The following is a 15,960-nucleotide window of genomic DNA, read 5'->3' as shown; positions in this document are numbered from 1 at the left end:
TGGCTCTAATAGTGAACACTTATTTTTGGCCTACTATGAGGCGTGAAGTCTATCACTATGTCGAGACTTGTCGCATTTGTCAGGTTTCCAAGGGCGCAATAACTAATGCTGGGTTATATATGCCGCTGCCGATTCCAACACAACCTTGGGTTGACATTAGCATGGATTTTGTTTTAGGATTACCCCACACTCGGAGGGGTATGGATTCAATATTTCTTATTGTTGATCGATTCTCGAAAATGACTCACTTCATTGCTTGCAAGAAGACTGCAAACGCTTTGACTGTTGCCCGTCTATTCTTCAAGGAAGTCTATAGATTGCATGGTTTACCAAGTTCTATAGTATCTGATCGGGATACACGATTTCTTAGCCATTTTTGGAAGACATTATGGAAGTTGACTAACACTCGCCTGAATTTCAGTAGTGCTTACCACCCACAAACAGATGGTCAAACCAAAGTTGTCAACCGCTCTTTAGGAAACCATCTACATAGTCTAGTTGGCGATAACCTAAAGATGTGGGATCAGAAGTTATATCAAGTGGAGTTTGCTTATAACCGTGCAGTTAAGCGTAGTACTGGTTTAAGCCCTTTTCAGGTGAATTACGGATATAATCCACAAGCTCCCATCGACTTGGCTTCAGTTCTAGATTTAGTTCGGAAAAGCAGTAAAGCAGAAGACTTTATTGAGCAGCTTAAGAAAATTCATGAAAATACGCAAGAGTCTTTTAAGCAGACGACCGAAGGTTATAAAATTGTGGCAGACAAAAAGTGTCGAGCTTTAGATTTTCAAGTGGGCGATCTTGTGTGGGCTGTCTTAACTAAAGATAGGTTCTCAGTTGGCGAGTACAACAAGCCTTTTGCTAGGAAAATTGGACCTTTAGAGATTATCGAGAAGATAAATCCTAATGCATACAGACTAAAGCTTCCTAGTGATATCCACACAGCAGATGTGTTCAATATCAAGCATCTTATTCCTTATAAAGGTGATCATGATGAAGATGTTGTTGCTGATAATCTGAATTCGAGGGCGAATTCTCTCCATCCTGGGGGGAATGATTCAGAATAGGAATTTATACTAGGATATGTTTCCTAATTAATTAGGGACTTTTAATTTCCTTTCCATTTTAGAATTTTATTTCCTTTTCAATTTAGAATTTTGTTTTCCCTTAGTGATTTAGGATAATTACTGTTACTATAAATAGCTTCCTCTTGTAGCCTTTGAAGGCATGTTTGATTTCAATAATATTTTCAATTTTCAAATCTCTTTGTGAGTATTTGAATTCAGTTAATTTTCGGTATTCTGCGGAATCAACGAGTCTTAGCCCCTAAATTCACGGTATTCTTTTGAATCAACGTGAGTTTAGCTGTTTTTTATTCCGGCATTCTCTAGAATCAACGGAATATTTTGAACTTTAAGCTTTCGCTGCATTAGGCACATAGTAAACATTCAAAATTATTTGGTGGCTACCATCTTTTGCACGAAAAAGAATGTTACTTTTGCCCTTTACTGGTACTTTTGAATCATCTCTAAAAGCGACACTACCATTCACATATTCATTTAGTTCTACGAACATGCTTCTGTTTCCGCTCATATGATTGCTAGCACTTGTATCAAGATACCATGTATTTTCTTGACCTCTACTTGTGTCATTGCGTGCTAGTAAAATGATGTCATCTTCACCATTTTTCTCTTCAACATAATTCACTCTCTCATGAATTCTGGTACTTGGAGCTCTACATTCTGAAGCATAATGCTCAAACTTTTGACAATTATAGCATTGTACTTGGGATTTGTCATATCTCGATCTTGGATTGCCTCTGCCCCATCCTCTAGTTGAGCTTTCTCCTTTTTCATAATTGTAGTTGTTGTTGTTAAAATTCCAACATCGTCCATGACCATGACCTTTCCCTCGTCCTCGACCTTTACCTTGAACATAATGCCTTCTCTCGTTGTCTAAGCTTTCTTCTTTTTTCTTTGGATTGACTTCCATTTTGAGAAGTTGTTCTTCGATTCCTTGATTCGTTTTCAATTTTTCTTCATAGGGTTGTAACCTTCCTTGTAGTTGCTCGATCGTCATATCCTCCAGATCTTTTGTTTCCTCAATTATCACAATAATATAGTTAAACTTCAAGTCTACTGATTGAAGTATGTTTTCAATGATCCTTACCTCTTTTAACTCCTTGCCATTTTTTCTTAATTCATTAGAAATGGCACAACCCGAGTAAAGTAGTCAAAAATTGACTCCGATGGCTTCATATGTAAGGACTTAAATTCTTCTCGTAATGTTTAGAGACGAACCATCTTAACTTGCTCCGCTCCTTGTAAGAGGTCTCTAGCTTCTCTCATGCTTCTTTTGAGGAGGTTGCATCAACAATCTTCTCAAAAGTATCTTCATATAATGATTGAAAAATGAGATACTTTGCTTTATTCTCTTTCTTCTTCAAGTCTTTTAAATTCTCCTTCTGCGCCGTAGTTAAAGTGGCTTCATTTTCTGACACAATAAAGTCTTTCTCCACGACATCCCACATGTCATGTGCACCCAATAGAGCCTTCATTTTAATACTCCAATTGTCGAACTTACTTCCCTTTAATTGTGGAACTTAGAATGACATCATGCCACCATTTGTCATAATTCACAAATTAAGCGAGAATATAGAGATTTTGAATGCATGGATGATTCCGGAATGTCGAAAAACCTTGAGAAGGACTCAAGTCAACTTTCGTTCAATGATCAACGTCAGTCAACAGTCAACGTTTCTGCTTAGTTGACTTGGCTCAGTCCGGCTCGTGGTGGCTCAGTTCGGATAGGGTCGGATCGGTTCGAATTGGTTCGGTTCGACTTAGTTTGGTTTGGTTCATGTTTGTTCAACTCAGTGAGTCGACTCAAGTTCTGGACATAAAATTTTCGGCAGCAAATGTGGGCGCGTTAGGTCTCGGATCGGGCTAACATTTACAGCGTTGTGTTACTCTCGTCAAGATCTTTGATTTGATATGTTATACGACTATATATAGCATCAAACACTAGCTCTAATACCACTTTGTTAGAGAATTAACAAATTAAACACTAAAAAACACACTATTTTATTTTAGTGATGATACAACCACAAACTCTTGTACAAATTTATTTTGTACAAACTGATGTGGCATTAATTCATTGGTTGAATGAAAATATAAAAAAATAAAAATAAATTATGTTGGCCAATAGATATTTAATTTAACCAATTTTATCATGTCACATCAATTTGTACAAAATAAGTTTGTATAAAAGTTTGTAACTATATCATTACTCATTTTATTTCTTCAACAACACTTCTCACCAACTACAACTCTTATTTTTCACTCTCTACAACTTAGAGATTTTGTTACTTCACTTGATGCATAACCAAATGACATAAGAGGGTATTTATAGTACATGAGAAGAAATCTAAACCTTTCAAATAAGAAATTACAAAAAATTAATAATCATTCATTTTTACCTACCAAGCCTACCACACCTAACACAAATAATTCAAATATCACCAACCATACCTACTCATGGAACTTTCCATAGGTTGGGCTTATTAATTTAAATTTGAAAATTTCTTTTATCTTGGATCAAGTTTATGATCCAACACACTTGGGCCTTAATTTCTAGTTTATGTGGTCAATCAACTGCTTTTTTATATTTGATGACAGATATACACTGTAACAGCAAAAAACTATGGTCCCTTAAACTACACAATGTGTCCAAGAAACATTGTAAAATCGGATAATGTATAGACTTATAATGATTCTGAGTTAGAGATCAATAACCATAGAATAACGGAATAACCTGTACAAAGAACCCAAAGACAATCAACGATCAAACTTTAAAATATTAACAATAAGCAATATGTGGTCAATAAATAAATCACGTGCTGGGAGTTTAAATACAAACAAAAACAGTTATCGAATGTAGCATTATAAAATCAAACAGATAAAATGGATCCCTCGTATCTGCGTTTATGAATAGAAGCCACAGGGATCGAGATAGGGTATTTTGGCTAATTCTCACTTAAGAGAAATCTAGAGTTTAAATCCAAAAATTCTTTAAACACAAATACTAACAAGAGTATCAAAATGCCTTTTTGCAAGGGCATGCTCGAGTCCAATTTGTGAAGATTCTCAAGAACATCGACGCTAAAGCTTGGTGAGTAAATAGGTACAATTTACTACTTGTTTCATTTCTAATCATTTGAGTATGGATAATTGAAGGTTTTTGAACCTTCATAGACAAGTAAGTAAACCGTCTATACATATACGTGGGTCCTTTGCCTACACCTCCACTTATTGCACTGCCAAGTGCCAATGTTAGCCGGTCAAATCGGCTGCTTAAAAGAATGCATGTGAAAACATCTTTTCTGAGTTTTCTACTTATTAAACAGTAGGAACCCTCGTATGTATTCTACTACTTTTACTCAGTCCCATTGCATAGACCCGAACTTCTCTCACACTCATCAAAAGCTTTTAACCAGGAATTTAGATCAATGCCAAGCTTGGAACAAATCAGCATTAGTGACTTGTGAAGTAGAGGATGGATTCTCACTTTAGTGATTTTTCTCATAGGTTGAGAAGAAAGCACTTCACAAGCTTAATTACAGAACTTGAATTGTAAAATAAAGAAAACATTTGGGGTTTCTCTACAATCCCATGCAACTTCTGAGATCATAATGGACTTTGTCAGGTTTTTATTTCTTAATACACATCTTGCTGTGAAGCATAAGAGAACCGTGTGTGAGATAGTATATGTAATACTAATATGTTGTCGGTACCAACTGTAACAAGCGTGTCACATTATAAATTACTACATCTTTAGAAAAAAAAATATAAAATATAATATAAAAATCCACTGGGTATGTTACTAGACTAGTATAAACAATCTATGAGAAAGCTAGCCTAATTAAATCAGTTCATGTATTCGACTTGTTCTTGCTTAAGCTATATTCATAGAAGTGGAGGCCCTCTTGTTGGATTTTTCAGAAATAAAACTCGAGTTCAAAGCTATGGTTGGTTGTTTATTTTTAAAAAATACCAGCACTGAAATTGAAAAGAATCAGTTCATTGTTATTTGCAGAGGAAACACCAAATTAGCATTCAAAATTTGACAATCACCAGACAATTTCTTTTCAAAAAACGACAGGCAAAAGTCATCACCGTTCATCATCCACCAATTATTATTTGTACACGTTATTAAGTTTTACTACCATGAGGGTCATGAGTAAATAAACCAAATAAACCCAAGGCTTCGTGCCTTCAATAACTATATAGCCATACATGTATAAATATAGCTTCGTCTTTACCAAAAATTAATCCAAAAATCTTAATTTCTAACATGTAGAAATCAGACAGCATCCCAAATTTTTCTCTCACATTCAATCAATCAATCACAATTTAATTTTAATCAAAATTTTTCAAACATTCATGATAGCCTTCTTCATCATTAATGAAAACTTAAATATGCCGAGCATAATCTTAAACCTATCTTCACTCACAACCAGAAATAGAAAACCAAGAATAATAACAAGCAATACGTTGGTTTGATAGCCTGTTACGAGGTTCGATATATTGTTTTAATTAGGGCTTATTTAAGGCTACTAAATAACTTAAAAAGGGCCTCTTTTTAGAGCATGGATTTTATTTTGTATATGAAAATTCGAATGATTTCAGATTAAAAATTAAAAAATAATTAAATAAAATTTAAGAATACTTTTACGAGTAAGACTATTGGCACCCCTCAAAATATCTCTTAAAACCCCTTTAATTATTTTACAATTTTAATCTTTATTAAAATTACATAGTAGTACAATTTCTAATTAAACCTCCACTCAAAAATCAAATAACTTTTCTCCTTGTAAAATCTAACATTTTAAAAATAAAAAAGGTTGCTTTTTCCTCTAATTTTTGGGTAAGGAATTTACCACCGATAGCTACAATAAAGAGAATGAAAATCCATTATTTTCTTCTTTTAAATGTAAGAGACCCCATTGTTGAAATGAAGTTTAATAATAAAAATTAAAGAATGGGTTTATACAATAAGTTTTAATTAAGGGTATTTTTGTTATTGATGAAGGTGTTAAAAGAATTATATAATTTTAAAAACATTTTAATGGGGTTAATTAAGAAAAAGTGTGTTAAGAGATATTTAGAGGGGTACCAATAGCCCCACTCTACTTTTACTTTTTTTTTCTTTTTAATATCAAAGGCTTAGTGCTTATTTGGTATGACTTATCTAATGGTCATAAGTACTTATTTAATTTTATAAGCTTTTATTAAAATTTTGTTGTTGTTTGTTTTTTTTTTCTTAGCAGAGATTTTGAATATTAAATAAGTTATTTTTTTCTCTATTATAAAAAAACTCAAATTTTAGAGTTTTAGCAATAGAGGTTAAAAAGCTTTCTTTAAATGTTAAAATATCTAAAATATGTTATACTTGTTTGACAATTTTTTTTTATTCTTTTCATAACATAAATTTAAAAAAACTTATCTATTAAAATAACTTTATAATTTTAATAAAATTTTTTATTAACAATCAAATAACTAAAATTTTTTGAGTAAAAACTTTAATTATAAAAGTTCTACTTGAAAAACTATATTAAACGGGGTCTATAGTGATAGTTATAAATGATTACAAAAGTTGAACAAAGAAATAAAGATATTGTATAAAGACTATTATCGTTTTACTATGTACAATATTACAAAAAAAACAAAGAACTACATGAATTATTAAAGTGTAATACTTTACTACATTAATTGTGAAAAATTATATGCTGTTACCTTTTTATTACTGCTGTTGGTTGACCTATTAGTTGTAGAATACCAAAATTCCCCTTATCAATAACTTCAAAAATAACAAAATTAGCAATGATTTCTGGAAATTTGCTAAATTTCCCAAAAAGTTTGAAAATGTGACAACATTACCCTAAATTTAATTACATTTAGTTCCAAAGTTTTACGGTCTAGCCGATCCAACACCACCCGTTTAGGGATGGCAAAAATCCCTACGGGGATGGGTACCCTCGGGGATTTTCCCCATTCGGAGAGGGTACAGGGATAATTTTATACCCAATTTTTTATTCGGGGAGGGGACGGGGAAAATTTTTTACCCAATTTTTTATTCGGGGAGGGGAGGGGGATGAGGTGGAATCCCCATCCTCTACCCATTTCCCCATTTTAATTTTTAATTTAATTTTTATTTTTAAAATTACTAATAAATAAATAACAAAATTATAAATATTGTTAAAAATAATAAATATCAAAATATTTATATTATTAAATGCTAATAGGTATCCTACATTAGCTCGAATTGCTAGAGATATTTTGGCAATTCCAATTACAACAGTTGCTTCTGAATCAGCTTTTAGCACCGGTGGTAGAGTTGTGAGCCCACACCATAACAAACTTCATCCAAGCACATTGGAGGCCTTAATGTGCTGTCAAAGTTGGTTACGAGCTTACAATAACAGTATGAGTTTATTTTACATTATGATTATATTATACAGTTATTAATATTTGCACTTATAAGTTACTTTACTTATATTATTTTCATTGTTTTATAATTATTTTAATAATTTATATTTTGAATGTGACTTTGTAATGGATCAATATTAATGTAAGATATATTTTGAACTTTATTTTTATCTGAATTTTTTATTTTAATATGATTAATTTAAAATTAAAAATAAAAATAATGTATTAGACTATTAGTTATTCGGAGACCGGGAACCCTCGGGGATCCCCTGTTATTATTCGGGGAGGGGATGAAGATTCTCTCAAGTAATTCTGACGGGGACGGGGAGGAGACGGGGGCATATACAAAATATCGGGGATGAGTATGGGGTGATTGATCCCCTCCCCTCCCCTCCCCATTGCCATCCCTACACCCGTTACGCGTCACCTTTAATTCTTGATGAAATGGATAAATGTAAATGTGATAATTACTCTATTAAAATACAATTATTTTTGTTATTTTTATTTCTTTTTCTCTCACCTCATCTATTTTTCCTTTTCTTCCTCTTCCATCATTCATCATTCACACCATAAACATCAATAACAACACCCAATGCATCTTATTTTTAAAAATTCAGGATCAAATAACGTCAAAATTTTTGTACATAATCAAAATTAGTTATACCAAATAAATTATCTCCAAAATAAATTACTCAAATGAAAATATATAGAAGATTCAAACTCTAAAATTTAGGATTTTGATTTTGCAGCCACCAGCCACCAATAGCCATCGCCACCAGTAGCCGCGATACCCTTGCCTCCCTTTCCTCTTATGACATCTTTCTCTTTCTTTTTACTTCTTTTGATCTTGTTGGTGAATAAATAAAATATATAAATATGTGGATATTATCTTATAAGCCAAGTGTGGTGGAGGGTGAGAAAGTTGGATAAGTGTAATTGTTAAGGAACTGACACCTGTAGAAAATTAACTGAAAATAGTCTATAAAAGACAAAGTCACTGGAACGAAATGAGAGGACAGAAGAAGAATAAGAAAGGCAAAGGGAACATACAAGCTTCAAGGAAGCAAAGAAAGAAAGAAAGAAGCAGAGCAAGAAAGAAAAGAAGCAGAGCAAGGAAGAAGGAAGCTGAGCAAGTAAGAAGTCAAGCCAGAAGCCATAAAGAAATCAAGCAAGAAGTCATGAAGAAGTCAAAAAGCCAAGAAGCTACAAAGGAGTCAAGCGGCCAGGAAGGCATAAAGAAACTAAAGATCATAAACTGAAGAAAAGCTGAAACAGAGAGTACTAGCAGCAGCAAAAACAAAGAACAGCGGCTTATTTGTTTGTAACAACAGATTTTCTGTTTGTTTTACTCCTTTCGAGTTTGCAGCAACAATGAGATCATCGAAAATGGCCTATCAAGGAAAATGGCTATGAGGTCCTTCAGTCGAACGGGTGAGTGACAAGATAGATAGGAAAGAGAATTGAAAACTTGAAATAAGAATTAAAAAAAATTGTTTAATTGGGAATTAGGGGTTATTTGCCATACTTTCAATTTTTCGGGCAGATTTATAATTTTGGGTTAGATTTCTTGTAAAGACAAATTTGTCCCTATGAAATTAGCGTTGACTTTGTTTTTTAATAATTAGTGTAGTAAGTGTTAAACTTTAATAATTCAGTGCAGTGGTTTATTATTTCATTATACTTGGTATAATAAAGGGATAATAGCCCATTGTATAATTACAAGTTTTCTAATTAAGCTATATTATTATAGATAGTAACCATTAAATGAGATACTGTTGACTTAAAGAAACATGATTTGTTAATCCGTGTAATGTGCGTAATATTGGCACAACTCTTGGATTCTCTGTGACTGCGGACTTGGGTAATTATTTGGGTATGCCGCTTTTGCACTCGAGAGTTAGTAAAGCAACGTATCATGGCATATTAGAGAAGGTGGAGCGTAAACTAAATGGCTGGAGTGCTAAATTTTTTTCTTTGGCTGGTAGAATCACTCTCACGCAGTCTGTGCTGCAGGCATTGTCGATTTTTTCAATGCAAACAACGAGACTGCCCACAGCAGTCTCGGAAGTTAAGAAGTTGCATTTGATTAATTGGGCTGATGTGTGTCGTCCGAAATTATCAAGAGGGCTAGGTTTGAAGAATTTAACGCTTATGAATGAAGCATTATTAATGAAACTTGGTTGGGGCTTGCTGGTCAATAGTAATAGCTACTGGGCACAGGTTCTATGCTCGAAGTATGGTTTTGATCCGAACACTATGTCAACTTCGTTGCCTACAAAATATGGCTCATATTTGTGGAAGGCTATTGGTCGGATTTGGCCAAAGGTGTTGCAGGGGCTTCGATGGAATGTGAGGGACGGTAAGCGGATTCGTTTCTGGCAGGATGCTTGGGTTGCGGATGTTGGACCGCTCGTTCATCTTGCAGCGGCACCTATTCCTGAAGCTATTTTAAATGATTGGGTGGCTGATGCCATTAGTGTTGATGGTTCATGGAATTGGGGCCGGTTTGGGTTTCTTCTCCCTCATAATGTGGTGTTAATGATTGCAGCTATTAAGCCTCCTTCCCCGGAGAGTGAGGCTGATCAGTTTTATTGGGGATCATCAAACTCGGGAGTGTTTACGACAAGAACAACTTATAATCTGCTTCTTGGAAATTTGGTTCAGGATGAGGAGGTGAGATGGAAAAGTATCTGGAAATGGAGAGGTCCTCACAGAATCCGGACATTCCTTTGGCTTGTTGCGAAGGAAAGGATTAAATGCAAAGCTGAGCTTTATAGAAGACATATTGGGGTGGATATGTTATGCATGCGCTGTGGTTATGCTGTAGAGGATACGGCTCATGCTCTTCGTGACTGTGCCACATCTAGGAGAATCTGGAATATGTTGTTAACAGGTCACGAGACCGCTGATTTTTTCACGCTGCCAATTCGTGACTGGATTTTTGCCAATATTCAAGGTCTGGGTAATCATGGTAGCAATAAAGAATGGAGTTGCATATTTGGGGTAGCCATCTGGTGTATATGGGTGGCAAGGAATCAGTTGCTTTTTGAAGATAAAGTGGTGAATGTGGAAAGCATGGTTCGGGATATCAGGGTACGAGCTGAGGAGATAATTCGCACTTCTGAGGCTTTTCAAAGTGATAGAGATCTGAGAATCCAAAAAATGTTTGGTTGGTTGCCTCCTCGATGGCCATATTATAAATTAAACTCTGATGGTGCTAGGAAGGGATCCGGTTTGGCGGGTGCAGGGGGATTGATTAGAGATGCTACGGGTAAATGGCATGGTGGGTTCTGCATGAATATTGGTATTTGCTCGGTAACAATTGCAGAACTTTGGGGTTTGTATCAGGGTCTGATTTTGGCTTGGCAAATGGGTATAAGATTGTTGGTGGTGGAGATTGATAGCCTTTGTGTTACTCAGTTGCTAAACAGAAAAAGCTTTAATGCTACCTTGCCCCTTGTCAATGATATTCTTGGTCTTCTTTCCCGTGATTGGCAGGTGTCTATCCACCATGTTTATCGAGAAGCTAATTTCGCGGCAGACTTTATGGCTAGCCATGCGCTTACTCTCCCTCTTGGTCTTCATTATTTTACTACTCCTCCCCTGGGTGTCAAGACCTGGCTTCAGAATGATGGGCTAGGAACGGCGTTTTCTCGTGTTTTTAAACCTTAGCGTTAGCTGAGGTTCTTTGTTTTAGCAAAAAAAAAAAACGAAACATGATTTGTGGTCATTTATAGATAAATATGTGCATGTGCTAACAAAACTCTTTTTAAAATTAAAAAAAAATTAATAAATATTCGTTTATCAATAAATTTAAAATATGTTGATAAGTAAATAATTTGGCTATAATAATATTGTTTCTTTGTCCAAATAATATATTATTTTACATCGGTTTTACTATATCATGTTTGGATGAGATGATATCAACACCAAAGTAAGAAAGAGCTCCAAGGTCTTTGATTGAAAATTTGGCCGCAAATTGTTGGGTAATTGGCCAAGAAGACGGTCATCGTTATCTGTGAGAAATCAATCATGGACGTACACTGAAAGAAATAATATAAGATGTATGTTCTCATAAATAAATAAAGAGGTACCGACATTATATTTTTAAACCCAATGGATGACAAAAATTATTGTAGTTTGTGATACCATGAATGCGGAGCTTGCCTAAGTCCATATAGGGCCTTCTTAAGATGATACACGTGTAGGATTATTGCCATCGAAGCCCGAAGGTCGACTCATGTAAACATCTTCAAGTGCCTAGGAAGGATGGCATCATTTACATCTAATTATTTAGCAGATCAACCTTCAGATAAGGCAATACTAAGGACAAGACCAACCTTCAGATAAGGCAATACTAAGGACAAGACGAATAGTTGGCTTCACGACAGGGGTGAATGTCTCATGATAATCCGTGCCAGGTCAATGGTGAAAGCCTTTTGCAAAAAGACAAGATTTATAGCATTTAAGGTGCCATCTGGTTTCCTTTAATACGAAATGCCACTTATAACTAACCAAATTTTGAGAGGGGTTCAGAACAACAAGTGTCCAAGTTTCATCATGGAGAAGTACATTAAACTTCTCGGACATGGCAACTTGCCATTTAGGATGTCGGAAGGTTGCGGAGAAAGAGGTTGGTTTAGTATAAGAGGCTAGTGAATGAAGAGTGATATGGCTAAGTTTTGTAAGTAGATTATGGATGTGGTTCTTGGCTCTAGTTTGCAAAGGATTATTATTATTATTAGGAGTGAGTAGACGAGGTGTCAGACAGTGACAAAGAGGAATGTTGAGAAAGGACTTACCTTGTTGCTTAAGAGATGAGGCTCATAAGTAAATGCGTCATTATAAAGAGGGAAAGAGTTAGCTTGTGGTGAGGTGAACTGGAAGTAGTGAAATGATTGATTAGTTTGGAAAATTGGAGAGGAAACTGTCAACTGGGGTTGAGACTTTACTGGAACTATATTAGGTAAATTGTAGAAGGGAAATTGGGTAAGTAATGAAAATTTAAAGTTGGGACTTTGTAGAAACGGGCGAATTAAATGTAGATGATGTATGAGCATTGATGTGGAAATGGATAATTGTGAAGCTAATTGGGTCCGTTCTTGGAAAGGTATACCCGTGGCCGTGGGTCGAGAGAAATGAAGGAATTGTTGAGTAATAGGAAAAACAGGCTCGATAATTGTAACGTAATAAGAGACAAATTCTTTTTAGTGATAGGATCAAACACATTGATATGCTCTTCGCGTAAAGGAATAACTAAAGAAGACCAAGTTTGCGAGGTCCATATGGTCTTAGCCACGAGTAACAAAGGCACCTAAAAATTTGTTCCATCTGGTTGAGTGCCAAGTAATTTTTAAACGAACTTTTCATAAACAAGCCAATTTTTGGCATGCAATTAATGAGGTATGTGGCTGTAGTAAATCTATGTGGTGAATATGTGAGGGGCATGTGTGCATGATGAAGTAAAGTGGGTTCAATCTCGACTATGTGGCAATAGTGTGTTTGGGGCCGTGTGGTGGTGTGGTAAGTTGGGAAATGCCATTCATAGCAAGAAATGATTTTAAGAAGTGTATTCTGAATGTTTAAAACATTTTTTCACCTCATGTCTTGAAAGTGAATATAAATGTCATGGACATCTGATTTTTGTTTAAGATGACAAGGCAAAATATAGCGAGTGAAATAGTCAACAAATATGACATAATATTTATAAACATCATAAGAAACAATTGGAGATGCCCATACATCATTCAAGCTGATGAGAACTTGTAAGTGAAGAAATGAAATGGTAGCTTACGTTTTTATTGCAGTGACAAGAAGTAACAATAGATACTATGACGATGATGACAGTGATAAAACTTGATTGGAAATTGAACGATTCAAAACATTAGAAGCTAGATGACCAAAGCGATGATCCCAATGATCAACAGGAACTTTGATTGATAAAAATGCAAATATAGGCTTGGTTTGTGATGATGAATGTGACCACTTATAAATTCAATCTCCATTTCTCCTTGCAGTTGCAGGAGTGGTGCCCCCATACAAAAATTCTTCACATAAAAGGAGGATGGTAAGAATTCAACAGACACATTATTACTGGAATAGAGCTAACAAATAGGAATTAAATTCTTTTTCATAGATGGAACAAATAAAACATTGTTTAATATAAAAGATAGAGAAAAGATGATAGAGTTGTGGAATTGATGTCAGTAATATGTAGGTTAGTGCCATCGCCAATTTGAACACTTTTAGGGACAGGGTTCTCGGAATGAAGAGATAGGTTCTAGGGATCTTATATAACATAGTGAGATGCGCCAGAGTCCAGAAGCCATTCAGTTATAGAGGGTGGAGGAGAAGTTGTTAAGTAGGCTGAAGAGGCAGGAAAATGGTGCCATCTTCACCATTTTTCTCTTCACCATAATTCACTTTCTCATTAATTTTGGTGCCTAGAGATCTACATTCTGAAGCATAATGTCCAAACTTTTGACAATTATAGCACTGTACTTAGGATTTGTCGTACTTTGATCTTGGATTGTCTCTACATCGTCTTCTGGTTGAGCTTTCTCCTTTTCCGTTATTGGAATTGTTGTTGTTGAAATTCCAACCTCGTCTTAGTCGTCTATGACCACGACCTCTACCTCGTCCTTGACCTCTACCTCGGATATAATGCCTTCTCTCATTGTCGGAACTTTCTTTTCTTTTCTTTGGATTGACTTCCATCTTGAAAAGTTGTTCTTCGATTTCTTGCTTCTTTTTTAGTTTTTCTCCATAGGCTTGCAACCTTCCTTGAAGTTGCTCGATTGTCATATCCTTCAGATCTTTTATTTCCTCAATTGTCACAATAATATGGTCAAACTTTGAGTCTACTTATCAAAGTATCTTTTTAATTATCCTTACCTCTTTTAACTCTTCGCCATTTCTTTTTAATTCATTGAAAACAGTCACAACCCGAGTAAAGTAGTCAAAAATTAACTTTAATGCCTTCATGTGTAAGGACTCAAATTCTCCTCGTAATATTTGGAGATGAACCTTCTTAACTTGCTCCGCTCTTTTGTAAGAGGTCCTAGCTTCTCTCATGCTTCTTTTGAAGAGGTTGCACCAGTAATCTTTTCAAAAGCATCTTCATCTAATGATTAAAAGATGAGATACTTTTCTTTATTCTCTTTATTCTTTAAGTCTTTTAAATTCTCCTTTTGTGCCACGGTTAAAATAGCTTTATTTTCTGGTACAATAAAGCTTTCTCCATGACATCACATACGTCATGTGCACCCAATAAAGCCTTCATTTTAATACTCCAATTGCCAAACTTGCTTCCCTTTAATTGTGGAACTTGGAATGACATCATGCAGCCATTTGCCATAATTCACAAATTGAGCAAGAATATGGAGATTTTGAATGCATGGACGGATTCGAAACGTTGAAACACCTTAGGATAGACTTGAGTCAACTTTTAGTCAACGGTCAATGTTTCTGCTTAGTTGACTTCGCTCGGTTCGGCTCGGCTTGGCTCGGGTCTACTCTGTTCGACCTGGTTCGGTTCGCCTCAGATCGGTTCAGCTTGGTTCAACTCGGTAAGTCGACTCAACTTTAGGACAGAACAATTCCAGCGGTGAGTGTGGGCACGTTCAGTCTCTGATCGGGCTGATTTTTATGGTGTCGCATTCTTCTCATTGAGATCTTCGATTTGATATGCTATACAACTATATATAGCATCGAACACTAGCTCTGATACTACTTTATTGGAGAATTTTAAAAATCAACACTAAAAAAACACACTATTTTATTTTATTCAACAACACTCCTCAACTACAACTCTTATTTTCAACTCTCTACAACTTAGAGATTTGTTAATTCACTTAATGCATAAACCAAAGGGGAGTGGGGGTATTTATATATGAAACAAACTAATCATAACCATTCATTTATTCAACTACTACACAAATCTTCACCATTCATTAAAACCTACCACTTACATTCTTCACCAACCACCCCTACCACACTTACCACAAGAAGCTTCTATGTATTTGGGCTTAAATTTGTTCATCTTGGATCAGGTTTATGATCCAACATCTTTTGCTCACAGATATGCAAATGAATGGGGAATTTGAATATCACCATCTATTGCATATTATATTTGAAATAAGTGGAGTTTTTATTTTTCCTTAATTAATAATCCATGTGCACAGTAGTGACGTGCATCAAGGCATCAATCTTATATCTTAACTAAGTTGAATACTTGTTGATTCGATGTTTAAGGAGCTATTCCATACATGTAACACAATATTATATATCTCTAGTGAAGTATTAGTTTTCTGAAACTTTGTAGGTTGTGTCTCATTATGATCTTACAAAAGTTAATTCATTGCATGCATGCCCGACCATTAAGCAATTTTTGCAGCAGACGTGTACTAAGAAATTCGTTAATTTATAGAAATTATAATTTTTTGGAACGCTATATTTGAGACTCTATCTTAGT

At 35.0% G+C, this 15,960-nt stretch overlaps 1 protein-coding gene across 1 annotated transcript; it reads right to left on the bottom strand.

Annotated features, from left to right (window-relative positions):
* Positions 1-1,413: 1,413 nt before the first annotated feature.
* Positions 1,414-2,079, bottom strand: LOC107178658 (uncharacterized). The gene has a single exon (XM_015534111.1). The coding sequence runs from the start codon at positions 2,077-2,079 to the stop codon at positions 1,414-1,416; it is 666 nt and encodes a 221-aa protein (XP_015389597.1).
* Positions 2,080-15,960: the final 13,881 nt, after the last annotated feature.

Source organism: Citrus sinensis, chromosome 1, assembly GCF_022201045.2.
Source record: "Citrus sinensis cultivar Valencia sweet orange chromosome 1, DVS_A1.0, whole genome shotgun sequence".
Taxonomy (NCBI): domain Eukaryota; kingdom Viridiplantae; phylum Streptophyta; class Magnoliopsida; order Sapindales; family Rutaceae; genus Citrus; species Citrus sinensis.
This window is presented reverse-complemented; position numbering and strand designations above follow the sequence as displayed.